Source organism: Alligator sinensis, unplaced genomic scaffold (assembly GCF_000455745.1).
Source record: "Alligator sinensis unplaced genomic scaffold, ASM45574v1 scaffold1092_1, whole genome shotgun sequence".
In the NCBI taxonomy this organism is placed as follows: Eukaryota; Metazoa; Chordata; order Crocodylia; family Alligatoridae; genus Alligator; species Alligator sinensis.
This window is the reverse complement of record NW_005842252.1, coordinates 1,225,681-1,245,287: the sequence shown is the minus strand read 5'-3', so window position 1 is coordinate 1,245,287 and position 19,607 is coordinate 1,225,681. Positions and strand designations below refer to the sequence as shown.

Genomic DNA, 19,607 nt, shown 5'->3' with positions numbered 1-19,607 from the left:
TGGTAGAAATGGCAATGAAGTACTAGGAAGTCCATATAGTATCAAACTCCTCTCCCACTGTTTGCTCTTTCATACTCCTGAGCTCAAAATCCTCATGTTCCATGTCTAAAAAAATGTTAAAAAAAAAATACTGAGAGATTAAAAATGTATCTTTGGTGAGCAGGGGTGTAGGTTGTGGCCGTGTTGGTCTAAGGACATAGGCAGACAAGGTTCTTTGCGTGAATCTGTTATCTTTTATTAGACCAACTTAAATAGTTGGAAAACAATTATTAAGCAAGCTTTTGGGTTCAAAAACCCTTCGTTGGCCTAAGGAAGTTTCAGCAGTTGGTGTGTGCTCTTCCTAGATGGAATGAAAAGTAAAGAAGCCAAAGGCTGGGCTGGTATGCATACAAGACAGGCAGTCAGTGAAAACGTAGATTGAGGAGGCAATGGGGGAGCTGTGTGGGAGAGAGGGGGGGGGGGGGGGGGGGGAAGGGAAGAGAAGGGGGATGAACAGTGGAGAGATACCTGGGGAGTCAGATGTCAGGCAGGTTATAATGTGTCATAAATCCAATGTCTATATTTAGTCCATGATTTTTAATATCCAGGAGGTTGATGAAGTAGAGTTCATCAACCTCCTGGAGGTTGTATATCTTGTGTAAGTTTCCTTTGAGGATCAGGGCTGAGAGACTGGAGAGAGAGTGGTTTTCTTGTGAGAAATGTGCCCCCACCAGTAATTGGGTATTCCTGTCTTTGATAGATTTCCGGTGTGAGTTCATTCTGGTGTGCAGTTGTTGTTTGGTCTCTCCTACGTATTTTCCATCAGGGCATTTGGTGCATTGGATGAGGTATATTACATTTCTGGAGGTGCAGCTGTAAGATCCTGGGATGCTGATGGCTCTGTTGTGGGGTGTAGTAATAGTGGGGGTGGTGCAGATGTGTTGGCAGGTTTTGCATTTCTTGTCATGGCATGGTCTGGATCCTTTTGGTGTGTTCTGGGATTGAGGAAGTTTGCTTCTGGTGATGGGGTTAGTGAGGTTCGGTGCTTGTTTGAAGGCTACGATGGGTGGCTCTGGGAAGATCTTTTTAAGAACTGGGTCCCTTTCTAGTATGGGTTGCAACTGTTTGAGGATTTTCCGTAGAGGTTCGAGGGAGGGGTGATGTGTCATAACCAGAGGTGTGCGGTTTGTGGGGGTTTTTCTTCTGTACTGCAGCAGTTCTTCACGTGGTATCTGGGTGGCTCTTTCAAACGTGCAATCTATCTCTCTGGAGGACTGTCCTTGTTGGGTGAACAGTATTTCAAAGATTTTTATGAAAAACAGTGCAGTTACAACAGGATAGAAAATTTACAGCAAAAATCAACCCATACGAAGTGTGCACTCTACTGTTCAGTCTACCCTGTCATGCTGTAAATGTGACTAGATATTTTAAAATTAGACTACCATGCAGTCAGTAACTTTTACTGCCCATCTGCAGGTCTACGTTAGTGCCAGAAGCATGCTCAGCCTGTGAATGTGTATCTTTTCCTGAGATACAATTTCAAATGGAAGACCAGTAGGGAGGCCAATATTAAAAAGAAATCATCCTTTCAGCAATAAAACCAAACTTTGTTGAACCTTTGCTGATGGATGTTACTCTAGAGCTAGGTGGGAAGTCAGAGGATGCTCTAAAAACAATAGTTACAAGGAAGATTTGCGATGCTCTGCAGGCAGCTGACTTTCCAAATTTTTTCCTGCTTCCTTTTACCAAGACAATGGGTTCAAGATGTTTGATTTTTGGTTCCTAGCTATGGTTTCAATTCCCTAGATGTCATCAGGCTTTGATCATGAGGACTGATGCTTAAGTTGAAATTAAATATAAATCCCTTACTCTAAACGGGGACACCAACTACCATGTTGTTCTTTGGGGAGCAACTCTCTGGCTCCATGGATATCACTTGGACAGAATAGTTGTATGCTTCTGCAGCCCATGCCCGATCCAGGTCCACCAGCCCCATACACTGTTTTCCTAGAATATAAAAGCAAAAGCAGGGGATGAAATGGCTTCTGGAACTATATGTAGAAATATTTAACATACAAAGAAATACACACTTTGTCATTGTTCAGTCATTCAGGTGGTCAGAAAATGTGGCAATTAATTTAGAAGCAAGCTACTCCTCAAGTATGGCATCATCAAATCTGCTTTTCCCATTTTGTTTATTTTCTAAGTTAATTACGAAATAACTATTCTTTGGCAGTTGCTGTCTATGTTCCTCACACACCTAACACAGCAAAGAAGTTGAGAAGAATTATTATCAGCCTTTACAGATGGAGACACATAATGGACACAGCCTGCTCTCTGATATTTTCCAAGTTGAGAGATGTGGGACACACAAGTGGGGAAAAGGATCCCAGGTAGTGGGAACAGATTGGCACCATGCTGTCTGAAAGGGCGTTGACAGTGTAGTTCCCCACTGTACTGTGAACCCCCCACCAACCATTGAGCTCTACTTTGAAGCTGATCCAGAGGAGAGCCCCAGCTTCACCCTTCCCACCCCCCAGCTCTGGTGCTTTCTTCAGGACGGGAGGGGGAAGAAGGCAGGGGAGGGAGCTCCACTCTGGAGTTTGCCCAGCCTGTGCTTGGGGGAGGGGCAGGAGCCAGGTGGACTGGAGCACCTTGGTGGGGGGGCTGCAATCCACCTACCTCCACCCCATCAAGTGCAGGCTGAGCAAACTCCAGACTGGACCTCCCTCCTCTCCCTTCTCCCCACTTCCATCCTGAAGACAGCACCGGGGGTAGGCTGGGCTGATGGCAACCCCCTGAACGTGCACAGGGACAAACAGAAGTTAATGAAGGCGCTCCACTTTGGAGCACCTTCATCTGAACCCTCATTAAATGATGGGTTTGATGCAATTTGTCATGCAATTGGGCACTTTTAAAGTGCTCTGCAGCCATGTGCTTCTGTAAGGGCATGGCTACAGAGTGCTTTCAGGGGGCCAACTGCGCAACAAATATCACTGTCAGCGTTCAAACTAGTTTCACCTCCCTTCAGCTCTAGTCCTTTTCCTTCTCACTGTCCTCATCTTCCTCATGGTTCATCTTAAACCTGGGGATCTTACATAAATATTATCTCATTTCCACAATCAATATGAAAATAAACATCAAACAGAGTGTAGCTTAAGCAAATGATCAGGGCACAAGCATGTGAGTGTTTATAAGTGAGATCCAAAATTACAGTCTAATTCCTTCTAAAATGGAAGCATAAACCTCATTTTAAAAATACATAAGGGAATAAATCTGAATGACCGTAGAAGGAAAAAGCTGTGTTTATTTTCTGCTTCTTCATTTATTTATTTTAACTGATTCCAGGTGAATATTATTTAATATATTTGGCTCCTATGTTTCATCAAACTATCTGAAGGACTGTTCATGGAAAAGATAGAACTATCAGCCATTTCACAACCATTGGAAGAAAATTTCAGCAATATCCTGAAAAGTATTTATGAGATTGATAATTATACAGTCCTAAGTCCTGAACAAGAAACAAGGCTGTGATAGCCACTCATTTTCACATTCCAATTGCTCAACTCCCTTTTGATACGCTATCAAATGCATTTGGGATCTGACGGTTAGGATTCTACAATCCAGTTTACTAAAGCTGGTGCACAGATGGCTGTGTATCACATGGTAGTGTTTATTTCTTTTTCAATATTAAGCTAAAGTGACTTCAGTCTACTTTGTCTTTTCATAAAAAGTGGATCTCCAAATTAATTTCTTCTGTAGAACTAAAATGCATGTTCCTTAGTTACAAATGAAAATATGTTACCTCCACTGAGACAGTTATAGGGCTGGAGTTTGCCCCCCACTGGGTGACTGGTGGCTTTGAGTGTGGCACAAGCAGTGATTGAGTGCTTAATTACAATTGGCAGGAAAAAAAATTAGGGATGTGCAATCAGGGCAGGCATATTTGCTTGCCTGATACAAATGCTTACCTCTTGCCATCCCAGTTATGGATTCCATTTTAGCAGTTTGGTCGCTTTGCAGGCAGTTTTTACACCTTACCAAGACTGATCTCTGTAGAGTTGCACTGCGCAGCACCGAACCTTGTATTTGCTATTAGAATGACAATTTCCTTTTATGGCAGACTGGACAAATTTCTGTGAATGGACACACACCATTTCACTGCAGCATTACAAATATTTCCTGTTCACCTAAGAGGTGCCAGTTGGAAATGTTATAGTATGGACCTTATTCACAATATAGACCCAATTAGCCTGGGGGTCTCAAAGGAATCGGTCTTAGATATGAGAGTACATACTGGATGGATAGTTGGAGGGGTATTGGTGACATTACTGATTGTGGATGGATGTTGCAACTGAGGACATGTATAAGATCCAACACAAAGCCCAAATTGTGCTGTAGAAAAGGTGGGAGAGGAAGAGAATGAAGGTCTGCAGGAAAATAAGTCATCATTCATTTTATGAGGAATTTCTGTCCACTGAGTACTGGGTGAAATAAGCATTTTCTTTAATTCACCAACACTACAGTAATTGGTAACATATAGATAAACAGGGTTACCAATACTAGCCAAAACCTTTACACTGTATTTGAATATATGCATGGGCAATGTGATAAAGGATGTAAAACATACAACTCACAGGCCAGATCCAGCCCATGGAACCCCTCTCCACAACCCACTGGACAACCAGTGTGGCAGGGGAGGGGGAGTATCTCCAGTGGACATGTTGATTGGTGGCTTTGCCCATCCACGCTGTTGTGGCCCTACCTCCCCAACCACCAGATCCCACTGCATGCCTCATGCTGGAGCTGAACCTGAAGCTGCCATCACTCTTGCAATTCTGCGTCAGAGCTGGAGCTGCTGCTGCAGCTTCTTCATACCCTGATCCAGATCTGACCTGAAAGCAGCCCTGTGCTCTGGACCTAGCTGGGGGCAAAAGGTGAAATTGGCACCCATGTTATACAGGCAATAAACCTTAGTGAAACTGTAACACCCACAATGTGAATTGCTAAGTATATATAATGCACACATATATGTATATTGATACATGTATATTGTGTGTGTGTGTATAAATATATTTATATACACACACATACACATTTACATACACACACACTTAAGATTTCTAAAGATGGGAAAAAATAATCTATGTTCTTACTATCTACAAATAAAGAGAAATATATTTTAAAAGAAGATCTTTTATTCATTTAAAACTTCTTTTAAATGGAAATCTACGATGGCCTCTGAATACCTGTAAAAGAACATGAATCTCACAATAAACTGGTGTGACCTTTACCCTACTCGGGGAAAACAAAACTTAATCCACACCAGCCACACCCCCTGTAAAACCAGTTTCAACAGTGAAATAGGTGATGCAGGGTACTCTAAATGGAACACAAATGGGAAATAATGTTCTTTTAGAAACAGGCATACAAAGGAGTATATTTTTTCTTCTCAAGAGAAAGTATGCTTAACAGAAATTTATGAAGAAAAACCCATGCACTTCCTACAAGAACATACAAACGGTTACAATCAGTGGTGTTCAACCTTTAGGTCCCACAGGCTGCATGAGTGGTGCATGAGCGGTCGGTGGACCAAATACAGCGTGGAGTCAGTCCACAACAGTAATGTAGCAAGTTGGCCCGGCCCTGCATGCTGGATGTGGCTGCAGCGCGATTCCACACACCAGGGTGATCTGGCACAATGGGCCGTGTCATCAGGCCTACAGGGCTCTTACAGCTCCAGAAATTTGGCGACTAGGGAACGGTGGCAACATTAATTGCTGTGGCACTAACCTTCCACATCTAAGCCATGGCAATGAATGTGACCACCACTCCTTGTCACCAAATTTCCACACTTGTGGAGAGCCCTGTGGGTCAGATGACATGGCACCTTGTGCTGGAGGTTGAGCACTACTGATTTAGATTATCTGAAATACATAGATAACAAAAGTCAGAAAGAGGATCCATTATTTTCCACCTCAGCTCTTCCTAGCTATCAGTTCCTTCTCATTTCCCAAGACTGCTTAACAAGCAATACAAAAGACACTCTTCCCACCAGCTGGAATCTTCCCAGTAGCTATTAACACTGACAAGATTTTTCTTTCCTTCCAAATATGGCAGCACTAGCAAAATAATTGCCAATTTTACTTAAAAACAGATAAAGTTATCTCAGTATCTGCAGCATTTCTTTTAATGCTGTTAGCTAAAAGAAATTGCTGCACATGCTGCATTTTTAATCCATTTAGATTAGCTGCTGCTACTGGTTTGATATGCTTCATAATGAGTGTTTTTGAGACCAAAGGGTCTACCTGCACTCTCATAGTGCTGGCCCTATCTTGGCCTAAATTTATCCCAGCCCTTTTTTTTAGCTTTTACCCGTTCAATTTCCTTTAGAACATCCAATACAATAATACATTCTGCCTTTCTATAAGCCAAAGCAGGCTGGAAGCTTGGACAAACTTAATGATTTGTGTCTCTTTTTCAAACTTGCTGACAGTGGTTTTGACTTTTGTAGAATTTAAAGAACACCCTGAAGATGTTGGCAGGAAAAGAAAATTACAGTTCTCTCTTACATTCTTTTATTTGGCCTACATGAGACGATGCCTGTTATTGCCCCACTGTATAATCAAATCCCCTCTACGACCCTTATTTTTACTGCCTCATTGCATGCTCTTTTCAGACATTCCTGATACTCAACATGTCTTATTCCTGATTCTTTTTTGTACTCCATATAGTCATTTCTCTTCAGCTCTAATTTCAGCAAGTCGCAACTTCCTCCATTTTCCACAGCTAACCTAGTTCTTTGTTCATCTAGGAACATTTGTCATTTGTCACCTTCCTAAAACCAGAAAAGAACTCAAGCTGTAAACAGTAGATCGAGGTTTTAGGCTTCATACCACAAACATCTACCCTTTGAGGCATTTCAATCTGGGATCTTGGTTCAAACTCATACCTAACAGGAACCTTTCTTTATAAGCACTGGTAAAGTACATCTTTTTTTAATGCACCTTTTCACTTCTTCACTTTTTAGATCATTTCATTTTTTTCATTAATCAAGATGTGTATTAATTAAGCCAAATTTGCCAAAACATCGTGTTTTTTTTTAACATTCAATGAACCACTGAAAGAAATGAGGAAGAATGTACCTTAATCCTGCTGGTCAGTAGTTGCAGGTAAACATCCCACCTGAAGGAAGTTACTGCTATTATAAACCATAGTGAAAAAAACAAAATGGAAAACAGAACCACACAAATTTCAAGTAAACTAAAAAGCTAGGTTGAACTGCATATTGATGCCGGTAACTCCCCGTTGATATAGGTACCACTTCTTCCCGTATACAGTCAGCTAAGCACATCACCAAGTACAGTGCTTGTAATCTGTAAAACAACTGCTCTGTGGCAATACATACCTATTATCTTGCGTTCGGGTGGAAGCTGGACAGCCGTCTGATCTGCAAATCTGCAGAGAATCATGTGCTCCTAGAACAAAATGTACAGAAACATGGTCTTATTTCATTACATTCTTTCAAACAGTCATTAGCTGCAGAATCCAAGAAACAATTCAAATATACACTAGTTCCAGAGATTAATACCAATACTTCCTTGAGAAAATTATTTTTTTCTTTGTGAATTGTGCTAATAAAGTTCTTATAGCCACTTCCACACATCCATTTGCATAAAGGTTTGGGGGGAGGAGGAAGGATGTTTCCTTTGGAACAGTTTTCCATATTTACAATCAGCAATAGAACAGGATGCAGCCCCTTACCTGGCACTGCTCTTGGATAACACGGTTCAGACTCTCTGAACTTCCTCTCATCTACCAATCAGTAGCAAAGCCCTTCAGTAAGCAGGGCCAATTTTGGAGGGCCTCTCCCCATCCCTGGATGGTTAAACTGGAGCTTGAGGCACTCTGAAACACCTCATGCCCCCCATGAGGAACCATTAGGAGCAGGGAAAGAAATCAGCATCAAACTTATTAGTTACAGGATATTTTCCTCTTCTCAAATCTGAGCCAAATTGTTCAAAGGTCAGTCTGAAAGTGGAGCCCAGCTATATGGATTTTTAGGGAAAACTTTCTGTACTCAATAGCACTAAATCAACTTCAGTCAGCAATTCTGCAAACAAAAGGCATAAAGAAGCTTGCAAGAGTTCCACAATGGATTATGTTGGCAATTTCCAGACTTTGGGAAGTCAAAGGCACACATGAGAGAGCTGACTATATCTGAAGCAGAGGAAGGGGGAAAATTAATGTGAAGTGACAACTGAAATAAAAGCTTCATTGACAATTGTACTAGGTGAGATAGATGCACTCTCAAGTGCCAGAACACAGCAATCAGAACTATTCCAGAACTGTCCAACTTGGATGCAGAAAGGATGTGAGGACACTAGTAAGTTTTCTATTGGGTATCAGAAAGAGAAAACTCTTAAAAGGAATCCAAGGTAAAATATTTTTTGATTCTTTGATTAGCTATTGCAAAAAAAATTATAACACCTCACTTCCTGCATTAAGTGAAGGGACTGCAAGTTCAGTTAAACCTGACTTCTAATGGGGGCAGCATAAACATCAGAAAATAAGAGAGAAACATAATCACATCAAACAATTATGAGAGCTTCCTCTACCCTATACAGGGTACACAAGCAATTTGTCCTAACTATGGAAAAAAGCTTTGCTTAAATATGTAACCTTTTAATCAAAAGAGATTATTCTTGTTATTCAAGGTTCAAAGATGATGGCAAGTTAAAGATTATTTTATTTTTGTGTCCCAAGAATGGATATTTGCTTTCTTAATTCAGTTGATCTATACTGATAACAGCTCACAGCTCCACAACACAGCCATAACAATGAGTTTGTTCGATCCAAACCCACCATGTTATAATACGGTTAGGCCAGAATGTTTTAATCATATTTAAATTAGACTGTATTTTTTGTAGTACCAGAGGACCAAAAATATTATATCCAACTATGGTAAATGGGAAAAGGTGGAGGGAAAGCCTATAGGACAGGGGTGGGCAAAATGTGGCCCACGGGCCAGATGCAGCTCACCAGGCCATTCTATCTGGCCCACGGGGCCCCTAAAAAATTTAGAAAATTAATATACATCTGCCCCTGGCTGCTTGTCATGCGGCCCTCAATGGCTTGCTGAAACTCAGTAAGCGCTCCTCCACCTGAAATAATTGCCTGCCCCTGCTATAGGAACAGCAGGGGCAGTGGAAAGGTACTGGAAGAAGCTTTAAAGTTAGGGAAAACAAGAGTAGGTAAAAACAACTCCAAAATGGGAAGCTGTTGTCATTTTATTGTGAGCATATGAAGGATGACTCCTACATGCAGAGTTTGAATTACAGAGGAGCTTCGGGGGGCTGAACCCCGATAAGAGACAAGAGCCCCTCCTGTAAGATATGAAAATCATAGCCGGGGGGGGAGGATCTTGGATTGGATTGCTCCTTCACTTAGGTCAGGGGTGGCCAACTATTTTTGCCCATGGGCCACATAGACAGTTCTGGGGAGCTGCTGCAGCCAGTCAGCACCCATCTCCTTGCCGTCCCCTGCAAGAGCCCGTAGCGCATGCCATCGCACAAAGCCCCCGGGCCATCCCATGCCTTTCTAAGCAGCCTAGGTGGCCATGGCTCCTTGCAGCTGCCACCACCGCTAACCCCAGCCATGTGGTACTGGCAGGGACCCACACACACAGCCTTGACCTTGGACAATTTTTCTTGCAGACCCCTCAAAGAGTAAAAGTGTAATTAAAACCCTGCTGACATGTCAGGCAGCAAATCCTGCTAGGATCTAGGGGCATGCATACTTTATGTCCTCCAAGGAAGAGGCCTAGCTCAGTTCTCTGGCATGCAGAATTAGGATACAGAGAGCTCTCCACTTCCCTCTGAGCTGTCCACCCAACTGGGGACTATCTGCACCCCACAAGTTCTGCAGCGTGTTATGCCAGAACTGAATCAAACCAAGCTACCTCATTCAACTAACCTGAAAATGTCAACCAGATCACAAATTCAGAAAAAACCTCATGTTTCTACAAAGACAACCTGAAAGTTAAGTTTGTATCTAAATGATGACTGCATAATTTTCCTTTCACAACAATAGCAAATGGTCATGTACCCTGCTAACGGAAAAGGTACAAATAACATTACTCAGACAATCAAGACACTATTTTAACTATCCATTTTAACTGTGTGGTTAAGCATTTAACTTCATCTCTAGAATGGACTCAAGTTCTATTAAGTCGTCAAAGCTGCATATCTGAAGTGATTTGGTTCTACCTTCAAATTGTCCCTCAGGGAAGAAGATAACAAATGGAGGCTCTGAGAGTGGTATGGTTCATGTCTACATCTATCATAACCCTCATCTTTACAACTTTAATAAGTCAAAATGTTCCTATCAGAAAAGTTAAAATTATAACAGATAGGCCTAGATAAATAACAGTGTTACATCTCCATGTACAGAGAGTCTATATCCCAACAGGCCTTGTTAAGTATAAGGTTTAGTTATTGTATGGGAATTGTCATACTCCTTGACATCTCCATAAATCTCACTAAAAGGAAGATAAGAAAAATGCATTTGAAAAAGACCTGAGCAACACAGCTAATGTCTGGTGACCACATTGCAACTTTGGCCACTAGCCAATAACCTAAGACAGTATAGTAATATGATACAGAAAAATGTTCATAGCTAACTACATAAGCAAAGCCATTTAAGGCACTTGGTCATTTACAATTAATAACAGGAGCATTTATTATCTGTATGTTGGTTGAGTTACTAGGCCCTACAGATGAATAATAGTAATAACATGGAGATTCTGGCCCCCACAAAAAAAATCCGTGGTGGCAATGAGACAAACAGATAAACAAAAGAAGAGAAAACATAAACAACACTGTATAAAAACTGTATGTGCACCTTCTGTTTCCAATCTGCCACCTTTTTCTTCCATTTCTCTCTCATATTGTCAACAAAACTAGCATGAATATCAAGTTAGTAAACAAACTTCCTGAGTGCAAACCTGAATTATGGTATTGTCGATGTTAAAAAACAAAAAGGCCCAAAAGTCTGGCTGAAATTTTTCAAAGCAGTTTACAGAATATAAATTAATGGAAGATACAAATCTAACTACCACAGGCTGCTTTTAACATTCTCAACCTCAGCAATAAAATTTCTTCCCATGCCAATTAGTAAAGGGTACATAAACCAGACGTGCAGAAAAAAACCCTAAGCTTTCACTGCACTATGGGTTACTAATCACTCCCTATATAAAATGACTGGAGTGCAAATGAAGGAAAATCCACTGGGTATACAAGAGTTTATTCCTCTCCTCAGTAGGTTGAATGAGGCGTCAGCCCCAGAGGCTGACTTAGAACAGGTGCCAGTATGGTCCCCTCCCTGAGTCTTTACCATGGTGGGGGAAGCCCCATGTTGCACAGCCATAGGGGTGTATCTAGGAAGGAGCGGGGGCCCGTGCCCAGTAGTTGATTTTGGATGGATCCCTGGGCGCTGAAAACATTTGCTATACTTATGCCTTTCTTCTACAGTTTCATTCAACACAGTCTTCAGAACCTCTGCTCTTATGGTAATTTCTTGACTTTTGGACTGTGCTTCCCCATTTCCTAGAGAGCCTTCTTCATAGTCCCTCTTGCTTAGGACTCTCTGGGCACTGCCAAACATTTATTTAACGGCACAATGGGATGTGATCCGGGATTCCAACAATGATGCATCCTGTCATGCCACACATGCATGGCAGGAAGTGAGATTTTTGGGATCAAGGACAGAATCCAATTGTACTTCAGCTGGTGCAGGGAGCCTGGCACTGGGGACTGCTTCCCAATGCTGTGCTTCTAGCAGCACCCTTTTAACTTGCTGGCACATGTGAAGTCTGGGATTCCGATCCCAATCTCCAAGCACAACAGCAAGTTGAAGCTTGTAGGAATAAAACAAGCAATAGGAAAATGAGGTTCCTAGAAACATGCATTCTTCAAAATGTTCCCATGCATTTACACTTAAGGGCTATATACTTAAGAACATTAAATATTTCTACTAAGCCTTAAAAATGACTGGCATCTGCAACATTTTAACTGATACTTGTTAAAACATGTACTTTAGAACCATGTCATTTGTACTTTATCTGTACATACAGTTCTTTTCTGAAGAAATCATTTTATTTTACTGGGAAAAGCCTTTACAAAAGCAAAGGAATGTCAGCACATGAGATCTGCTAAACATCATTACTACACCATGCATTCACCCTTGTGATTAAAAGGACAGACAGATTATTTATTTCACAACAAATCATAGAAAAAAGGCACAATACAGAAAACCTATAGCACAGCAAACATCTTTTACATACCTTATAGGATAGAACTTCCTTGAACCGATGACTGAAACAGAAAAAGAGACTGATTCAATCAAAAGTTGAAATCACAAAGATTGAAAATAGCAGAAGCCTTTAAGCACCTGATTGATTTTTAAACAAAATAGATCATCTGTAAGAAGCAGTATTCAAAAGCAGAACTGAAGCCAGTTTTAAGTCACTTAAGTAGAAAAGACAGGCTACGTGCCATTTTATTTATCATATTTATAGAAGATCTATCTGTAAAACATTATAAATGCAAAGTATAATTGACTTTAGTCATATATTCATCTAAATACCCTATGCTACATACAGATATGCTCATATATCTACATATACACATGCCTTTTGTGTCTGTCAATCCAGGACTTGTCAGTCGTCACAAAGATGACGTTAAATAATTCTTTACTTAATTTATTTTTAGTTTTAAGTACTATATTTATTACTACATCCCTCTGTACATTTTTGCAGCTTTTAAATCCTATTATCCTGCTTTTAAAAATATTTTCCTTGTTCTCTGAAAGACCAAAACAAATAAAAGAAAAAATAACTACCCAGGATTTAGAATGACAATGGCATGAAGTGCTGTCATAAGCACAAGCTAATCAATCTGAACAAACGGAAAGGCAGTACTTTTCAGAAGAGCTCCATAATGCCAAGATCTCAGGGTTGGAAGTCCGTATGGTAGATTTTCTAGCATTGCATCTAAATAACATTTGTATATGTGATAGCATAAAGATCTGCCTTCAGCCTAAAACCAGGGATTAATAACACAACCCTATTTTGTTAAGCTATGGATGCATGGAGAATAGGCAGTAGTGCAGGATTGTGAGTAAGGAATTTTTGTGGTTCCAGTGACGTGAACCTGTTTTTTCCTGGACAGTTAAACTTAGAATTTTTTCAGCGCTGACAGCAGCTTAACAGGGAAAAGTTTGACATTAACTGTCCATTTGTATATTTGGGGGGTTTTCTCCCCCACACTTTTTAAAGTGGAACTTTAAACTTAAAGTTTGCAGCCTCTGAATTATTTACCTTCGTGGAAATGTAAACTTTGCTGTGTTCTGAATGAAACCGTAACAACAAGGACAGATAACAAAGGCTGCGTGAGCCTTGATGCAGTGCTCAATCACCATATCCGTTGCCACTCCACAAGCGTGCAGAGCAACCTAAAATAAAGGAAAAAAAACCCCAAGAAACCTTAACTGTAGTGTTATGTTCACTTACAGTTTAATTTCTTAGCAGATTTTTGGCTGACAGAATGCATTTAATGGCAGGGACATATGACATAATATGACATCAACTCAAGTAAAAATAGAAAACCATAAAACAATTTTTCAAATACACAAGTTCATGAGGGTTAGAACAACAAAGAAGTGTATAGATATCTATAGAAGTATTTCAAAGCTGAATTTCTTAATAAAAAACCACATAAAAACAGCACTAGGTAATAAATATACTTTCAGTTCACATTTAGTATCACTTCTCCTCAAAGGTAAATTGTAATATATGTTTGATCATTTGGCTTCTACAAAGCCATGACAAAGGGATACATCTATTGAATTAAAGGTTTAAGAGATGGCACCATTTTAGCAGAAGGGTATGGTAAACAGGCACTTGTTTATCCAAGACAATAGACCAGGTAAAGGTTTTTGTTCATCTGTTTTGCCATCATTTTGTCCACTTCCTTCTTTTTTAAGTGATGGATTGTCCTACCCTGAAATGTATTTAAAGTGTTATTTTTTGTGGCAGGCCAGCCTGAGAGTGTGGAAAGATACCAGATGACTCCCCCCATAATATCCCATGCAAGGGCCAGTCACAGTTGCAAGGTCAGTTCCTTTGGTGTTTTATCTGGATGCAAAAGGAATCGTAGGAGGTGAAGCCATTGTTTCCCCTACTCCTCACCCACCCATAAGGCTGTGGGATGGGGAAGGCACACAGAGAAGAACAGTTTGATTCATTTTAAGGGATGCAATCTGCATAATCCTCCTAAAGCCAAACTACATAAGAAATCTGATGGCTAGAGACAGTCACTCTTGGATGGAAACTGCTCCATAATACAGACAATGCCCATTTTTCTCAAGCACTCAGGTAATTATTAAAATAATATTTTTTAACAGGGGGCTCCATATGAGACCTATTAGTCTTCTCCACTTCAGACTTGCAGAACTGTGGAATCTGTGATACCCTAATAATGCCTATGGGAAAAGATGAAGAATCATCTACAAAATATATTAACTCCGCATTGTAGCATGCAGAGAACTAAGGAGCTGGCTTGTACAAGACAAATCTCTTATTCAGAGGTAGAACAAAACTATTTTAAACAAAAATGAATACGTTTTGCTTGTTTGACAGCTTTTGTTGCCAAGTTTGTTCCAAAGATGAGTTAAATCTTTCACAGCTCCGTTATGTGTGTCATCTAGTGATGTAGCAGGCATTATGAAAATTACTCCTGCTATAGTTAGAGGCTGCAAAAAAGTTTCTCCCCCTTCCAAGGACCTTCTAACGCAGCCATAACTTTTCAAAGCTTTTACGTTTTCTGTCTGAAAGTTTCCATCCCTGCTTGAGACTAAACTGATTCTCTTGACTGAAGTTCTGATACAAATGTTGGACCCAGACCTCCAGAGCAGCAGCACTAATGCAATAAGGCTGACTACATACAGTCAGACTGCTGATGTCAACGCAACTTAATGCGGCTACATCAGTTCATTCAGTTGTTGTCAACTACACAATCCAACCTTAATCCACTTTGTTTCTAAACAGTGATTTACAAGTTAGGGCCTGATCCTGAAAACATTCATGCATACATGTTGTTTTACACATACGAATAATTCCATGTAGCTAATTTCTGTGAATGGCTCCAATGAGATTACCTAAATACAGGAAAAAGTCCTCAGGAGGGATTTTCTGTACATTCCTTAAAATAAAAAGCAAAAAGATTCCTATGAAACAAATTTAACTGACAATCCCCCACCTCTGTAAAGGCCTACAAATTGCGTGCTAGAATCTTTATATTCTAAACACAACGTCCAGTTTGTGAAATCAGACTGCTTTCCTAGTCTAATGTTTGCTTTCCTGTGAACGAATGAGTTTATCTTATGATTTGAGATAACAGAGAGAGGCGTGCAACTGGGTGTGCAACTGTTTCCAGCTACTAGCAGGTTAAAAGTTGTCTCATATTGCTACAGATTTAATTTCCATCCCATTGTTACAACACAGTAGAGTTGTTTTACACAAATAAAAAGTGCACAAAGTACTGTTGTAAATGGGTTCCACATACAACATGGCTTTACATATACAAATCAAATAGTATAAATTAGAGGAAATGCTTTAAAAAAAATCCTCAGATTCTGATCGTATAATACCACCATTTCACAGAGAAAAGGAAAACTGAAAAACTCTTTAGGTATTGATTCACAACCTAAAATAGCTCAGGAATATTTTGCCGTGCATAATATTGATGATTCGAAGATATAAGGCAAAAATACCCTTCTTCACGGAAAGATGAAAGTGTAAAGTCCTTGGTATCCAGTCAGCTTCTGACTTTTTTGTTCCTAAGTTTGCCTTTTCAAGGTAGATTTCCCCTGAGCATGATAGCGAGGTCAAAGAGGGAGCGATTGTTCTGTGAGAAATATGCCCCAAACAGTTTATGTGCATCTCTGTCCTTTATATTTTTTTCTGTGAGAGTTCATTCTAGTGTGTAAGTGCTGTTTAGTTTCACTCAGATAGTCACCACGAGGGCCTTGGTGCATTATAGATATATCACATTTTGAGAAAGGCATGTACAGGAACCATGGTTTTATTAATTCTGTTGCCTGATGGTTTTGTTATCTGGGGTGATGATGTAGTGGCAGTGAGGAAAGTTTATAAAGCAAAGGAAAAATTAATGCATTTACATTTTTTTTTCTTATCTCCATATACAGTCAGTTGCAGTGTGTTTTCTAATTAAACACGACAACTCAGAAGTTAATTAAAACAATGTACACAACACCAGAAATCCTGGTTTATGTATACAAATAGCCAATCATAGAGCATGCGCAAAATTTAAAAGATGTAAAAAGACACTCATTTTAAAGACTGAATTGAAGAATCACATTGCGATGCTCCACCAGAAAGACCCGGAGGAGAGCAAACATGGTCCACCAGAGGAGAGCAAACATACTCTAGGATTACACAGAAATGGTCAGAAAGACAAGAGATACTAATCTGAAAATAGCTCTGTACTTAGAATTAGAGAACATATATTTATACCTTCCAACTAGCTGATCCAAAAACAGATATGATATTGGTCTCTCAAATAGGAAAGTGGCATCATAGCTATTGCTGGATGAAGGGAAAAGGAAGGGAGAATGGCAGACTTCAGAATAAAAGCAAATAAAACAATGCAATACTTAACATATGTCTGTAATGCATATTCTAATCTATTTTTCCCTGTGGCTAAATTAGTCCATGCTAAGCTCTGTGCTGCTGTGGCTAGAACTGCTTCTAGTACTCAATCCTTTAAAACTAGCTTGGGCATCTTTACTCCATACTACAGCCTGCACTGTAGACATATCCTAAAATATTTTAGTCCTTAGGAGATTAAAACTGTACTGAGCCACAGGCACAGAACAGTAGGGACCAAGGTGACACCAATGCCTGAATCCCAGAAATGCCCAGGAAATTAAAAAGGTGAGATATGCCCAGCTAATCCTCCTAGCAAAGAAACAATACACCAAACGTTGCGATCAGTTTGACCCTGGGCCACGTGAGCAAGGCACAATAACTACAGATTAAATAAAGATGATTCACTCTACCTTCCCAGAACACTAGTCCGCCTTGTCCTATCTAAAGCTAAGGCTTATCTCAAAATGACAAACTCCTTCCACATCTGGTCGGTTGTGAACTGGGGAAAGCTTTCTGCTTTTACTCCCACAGGCAACAGCCTGCAGCATGAGACTCTGTTACAGTCTCTACTGATAACTGGGAAGAGTTATGAGCATGCTGAAATCAATTAAGGCAATCTTATTCTCCCCACATTCACAAAAAAAAGGAAAGAACAGCTGGACACTCAAACTCCAAGACTGGAACAGACCATGGCAATAATTTTCAAAGCAGTCTCTCCCGCACACACAGAAGCCATAGTAGTTCTCTCAGAAGCTAAAATAAAACATGTTAAAGACTCCAAGAGACTGTTAATCCACCACTTCACCCAGTACAATAATTATTCTAATGCTGAATTTGTCTAACTTCAGCTTGCTTGCTTTGCAAGCAAAATTGGAGGTCCTTCAGACATGCTTTTACCTGCATAAGGATCTCAACTTTCTTTTTGCTAAGCCAAATGCATTGTCCACCCTAAAGTTTGGAAAAGTGTGTTAGTTTGTCCCTGGCTCTCCTTTGAATTCTTTCGAGTATTTCCACATTCTTCTTGAAGTGTGGAGACCAGAACCAGACGCAATATTTTGGTAGCAGTCTTCTCAAGCAAGATCACTTACTTACTCCTGCCCAGTATTCCCCATTTTACATATTCAAGAATCTCGATAGCCATTTTTGCCACAGCATTACATTGAGAGCTCATAATGAAGTGATTTCTTTTGACTTAGAAAGCAAGAAAAGGGGACATCAGTCTCCCATCTTTCAGCAGCAACCCAAATTACCTTGTCCGTGGCTATACTGAAATGCATTTGGTTGGATGGAGACCATTTAGCCAGGCAATGTAACAGATATGCAAAGGCAATGATAAGTATGAGGATGATTCAAGAACTAGCAGCAATTTTGTATAGGAGCACACCACTTCTCTACATAGCTATAAGTGATGGGGGTGGTTGACAATGCTGCTATAGATGCTTATGTGTGGTTTTCCTGTCTGTCAAAGTCTTACAGCACAGTCAGATGTTTTGCCGTTAGTTTCTGAAACACCCTTGCATATACTGTAACTAATTTAAACACACTGGGCACATCTACATGCTCATTAATGCATAGTGGTTACTGCACATTTAATTTCATATTTGTATAATCAAGTACTAAATAAATGAACAGTAACTGTTGTTACTGTCCAGTAGCACCAATGAACGTCTTGTTAGTGACGCTACTGTGCATGTTTGTGCTATGACATGCTACTACACAATCTTATTAGGCTACTGAACAGTTAGTGCCTCATGTAGACGCGACCACTGTGTTATAAAAATGCAGAAAGACTGCTCAAGAACACTGCTGTGAGCTTTGGGATTTAACTTTTACTTTATGGCCTTCAATGTGCTCATCTTACAGCTCAGGGGAAAAAAAATTGGTGGCTTTATAAATATAAATGTTCCTTACATCCATATTTCATGATTTTTCTCTTGCCTTTATTCATAAAAAAGTTCTTGTTCCTTAAGCATTGTTTTGTTCCTCCTTCTCATTCTTAACCAACCTATTAATACAAGTGTCTGCTTGACCTCATTGTCACAACCCAGTGATTTTGGTGCCTCGGCACGGTGGAATTTTCCGCCACATGAGAGCCTCTTGCAAAAGTAAAGGTTTTCTGTTGCAGCAGAAGAACCTCGGTGCAAGAGACATCCCGCCAATTTGCAGGATGCATTTCTTCTTTGCAGCACAGAAGTGCACGGTGCAAAGAGTTCCCGCTATTGGCCAGTTCTAAATTATTCACATGTGGCAGCTAGTAATTGGCTTGCTAGCCGTTTAAAATTTCGTGTGACTTCCGCCCAAGTCGAAGAACTTTGAGCACGCTGCAGAGTGCCTCTAAAGAGATCTGACTTGCGGCTAGCTGATCGATAGACTGATCACCTATCGATCCTTCTTCCCGTCGCCGAGCGCAATCCCAGACGTACCCTTTTCCCGCCGGCTTGATTTGCGGACGGATTAACTGGCTTGGGCCTCGCCAGCTGGAACAACTCACATAGTTGTTCAGACGACAGGACCATCTGCGTCGCAACTACAAGCGGCGTAAGTAAACGTTTTTGCAACCATTAAACCTTGTCTGCCTCTCCATTCACCAGCCTGCCCTAACGAACGAGCAATTTCTAAATCACCTCGAGTCAGCTCTGGCCGTCCGAGACGCTCATGATGAGCTAGTGTGGGTAAAGCATCACAAAGACCATGATTTCAATTGGAGAAAAAAGTAGGAACAAACAAACCTTTCAGGGGAACAGTTTACAGACTGACTTAAACTTTTTTTGGTAACAGAAAATAAAAATGGCAAAACAATTCAGAATGTGATAAATAGCTCAAATGGTTCAAAATGAAAGGTTAATATACCACCATACTTTACCATATTTACTTGTTCGTTAAGGCTGCTTTATGTGTA

General features: G+C 40.3%; 1 protein-coding gene across 3 annotated transcripts in view; it reads right to left on the bottom strand.

Annotated features, from left to right (window-relative positions):
* Positions 1 to 1,021: 1,021 nt before the first annotated feature.
* GSTCD (glutathione S-transferase C-terminal domain containing) overlaps positions 1,022 to 19,607 on the bottom strand; it is a 164,314-nt gene continuing 145,728 nt past the window's right edge. For 2 of the 3 annotated variants that reach the window (XM_025208780.1, XM_025208779.1), the window contains exons 9-12: positions 13,358 to 13,491; positions 12,323 to 12,353; positions 7,388 to 7,457; positions 2,717 to 4,903 (exon numbers count right to left, since the gene is read on the bottom strand). In XM_025208780.1, the coding sequence (XP_025064565.1) occupies positions 4,542 to 4,903; positions 7,388 to 7,457; positions 12,323 to 12,353; positions 13,358 to 13,491 (597 nt within the window). In that variant the 3' untranslated portion in view covers positions 2,717 to 4,541. Of the gene's footprint in view, positions 1,259 to 1,848; positions 1,987 to 2,716; positions 4,904 to 7,387; positions 7,458 to 12,322; positions 12,354 to 13,357; positions 13,492 to 19,607 lie in introns of those variants that run through there. The other variant, XM_025208781.1, reaches the window with a different exon arrangement.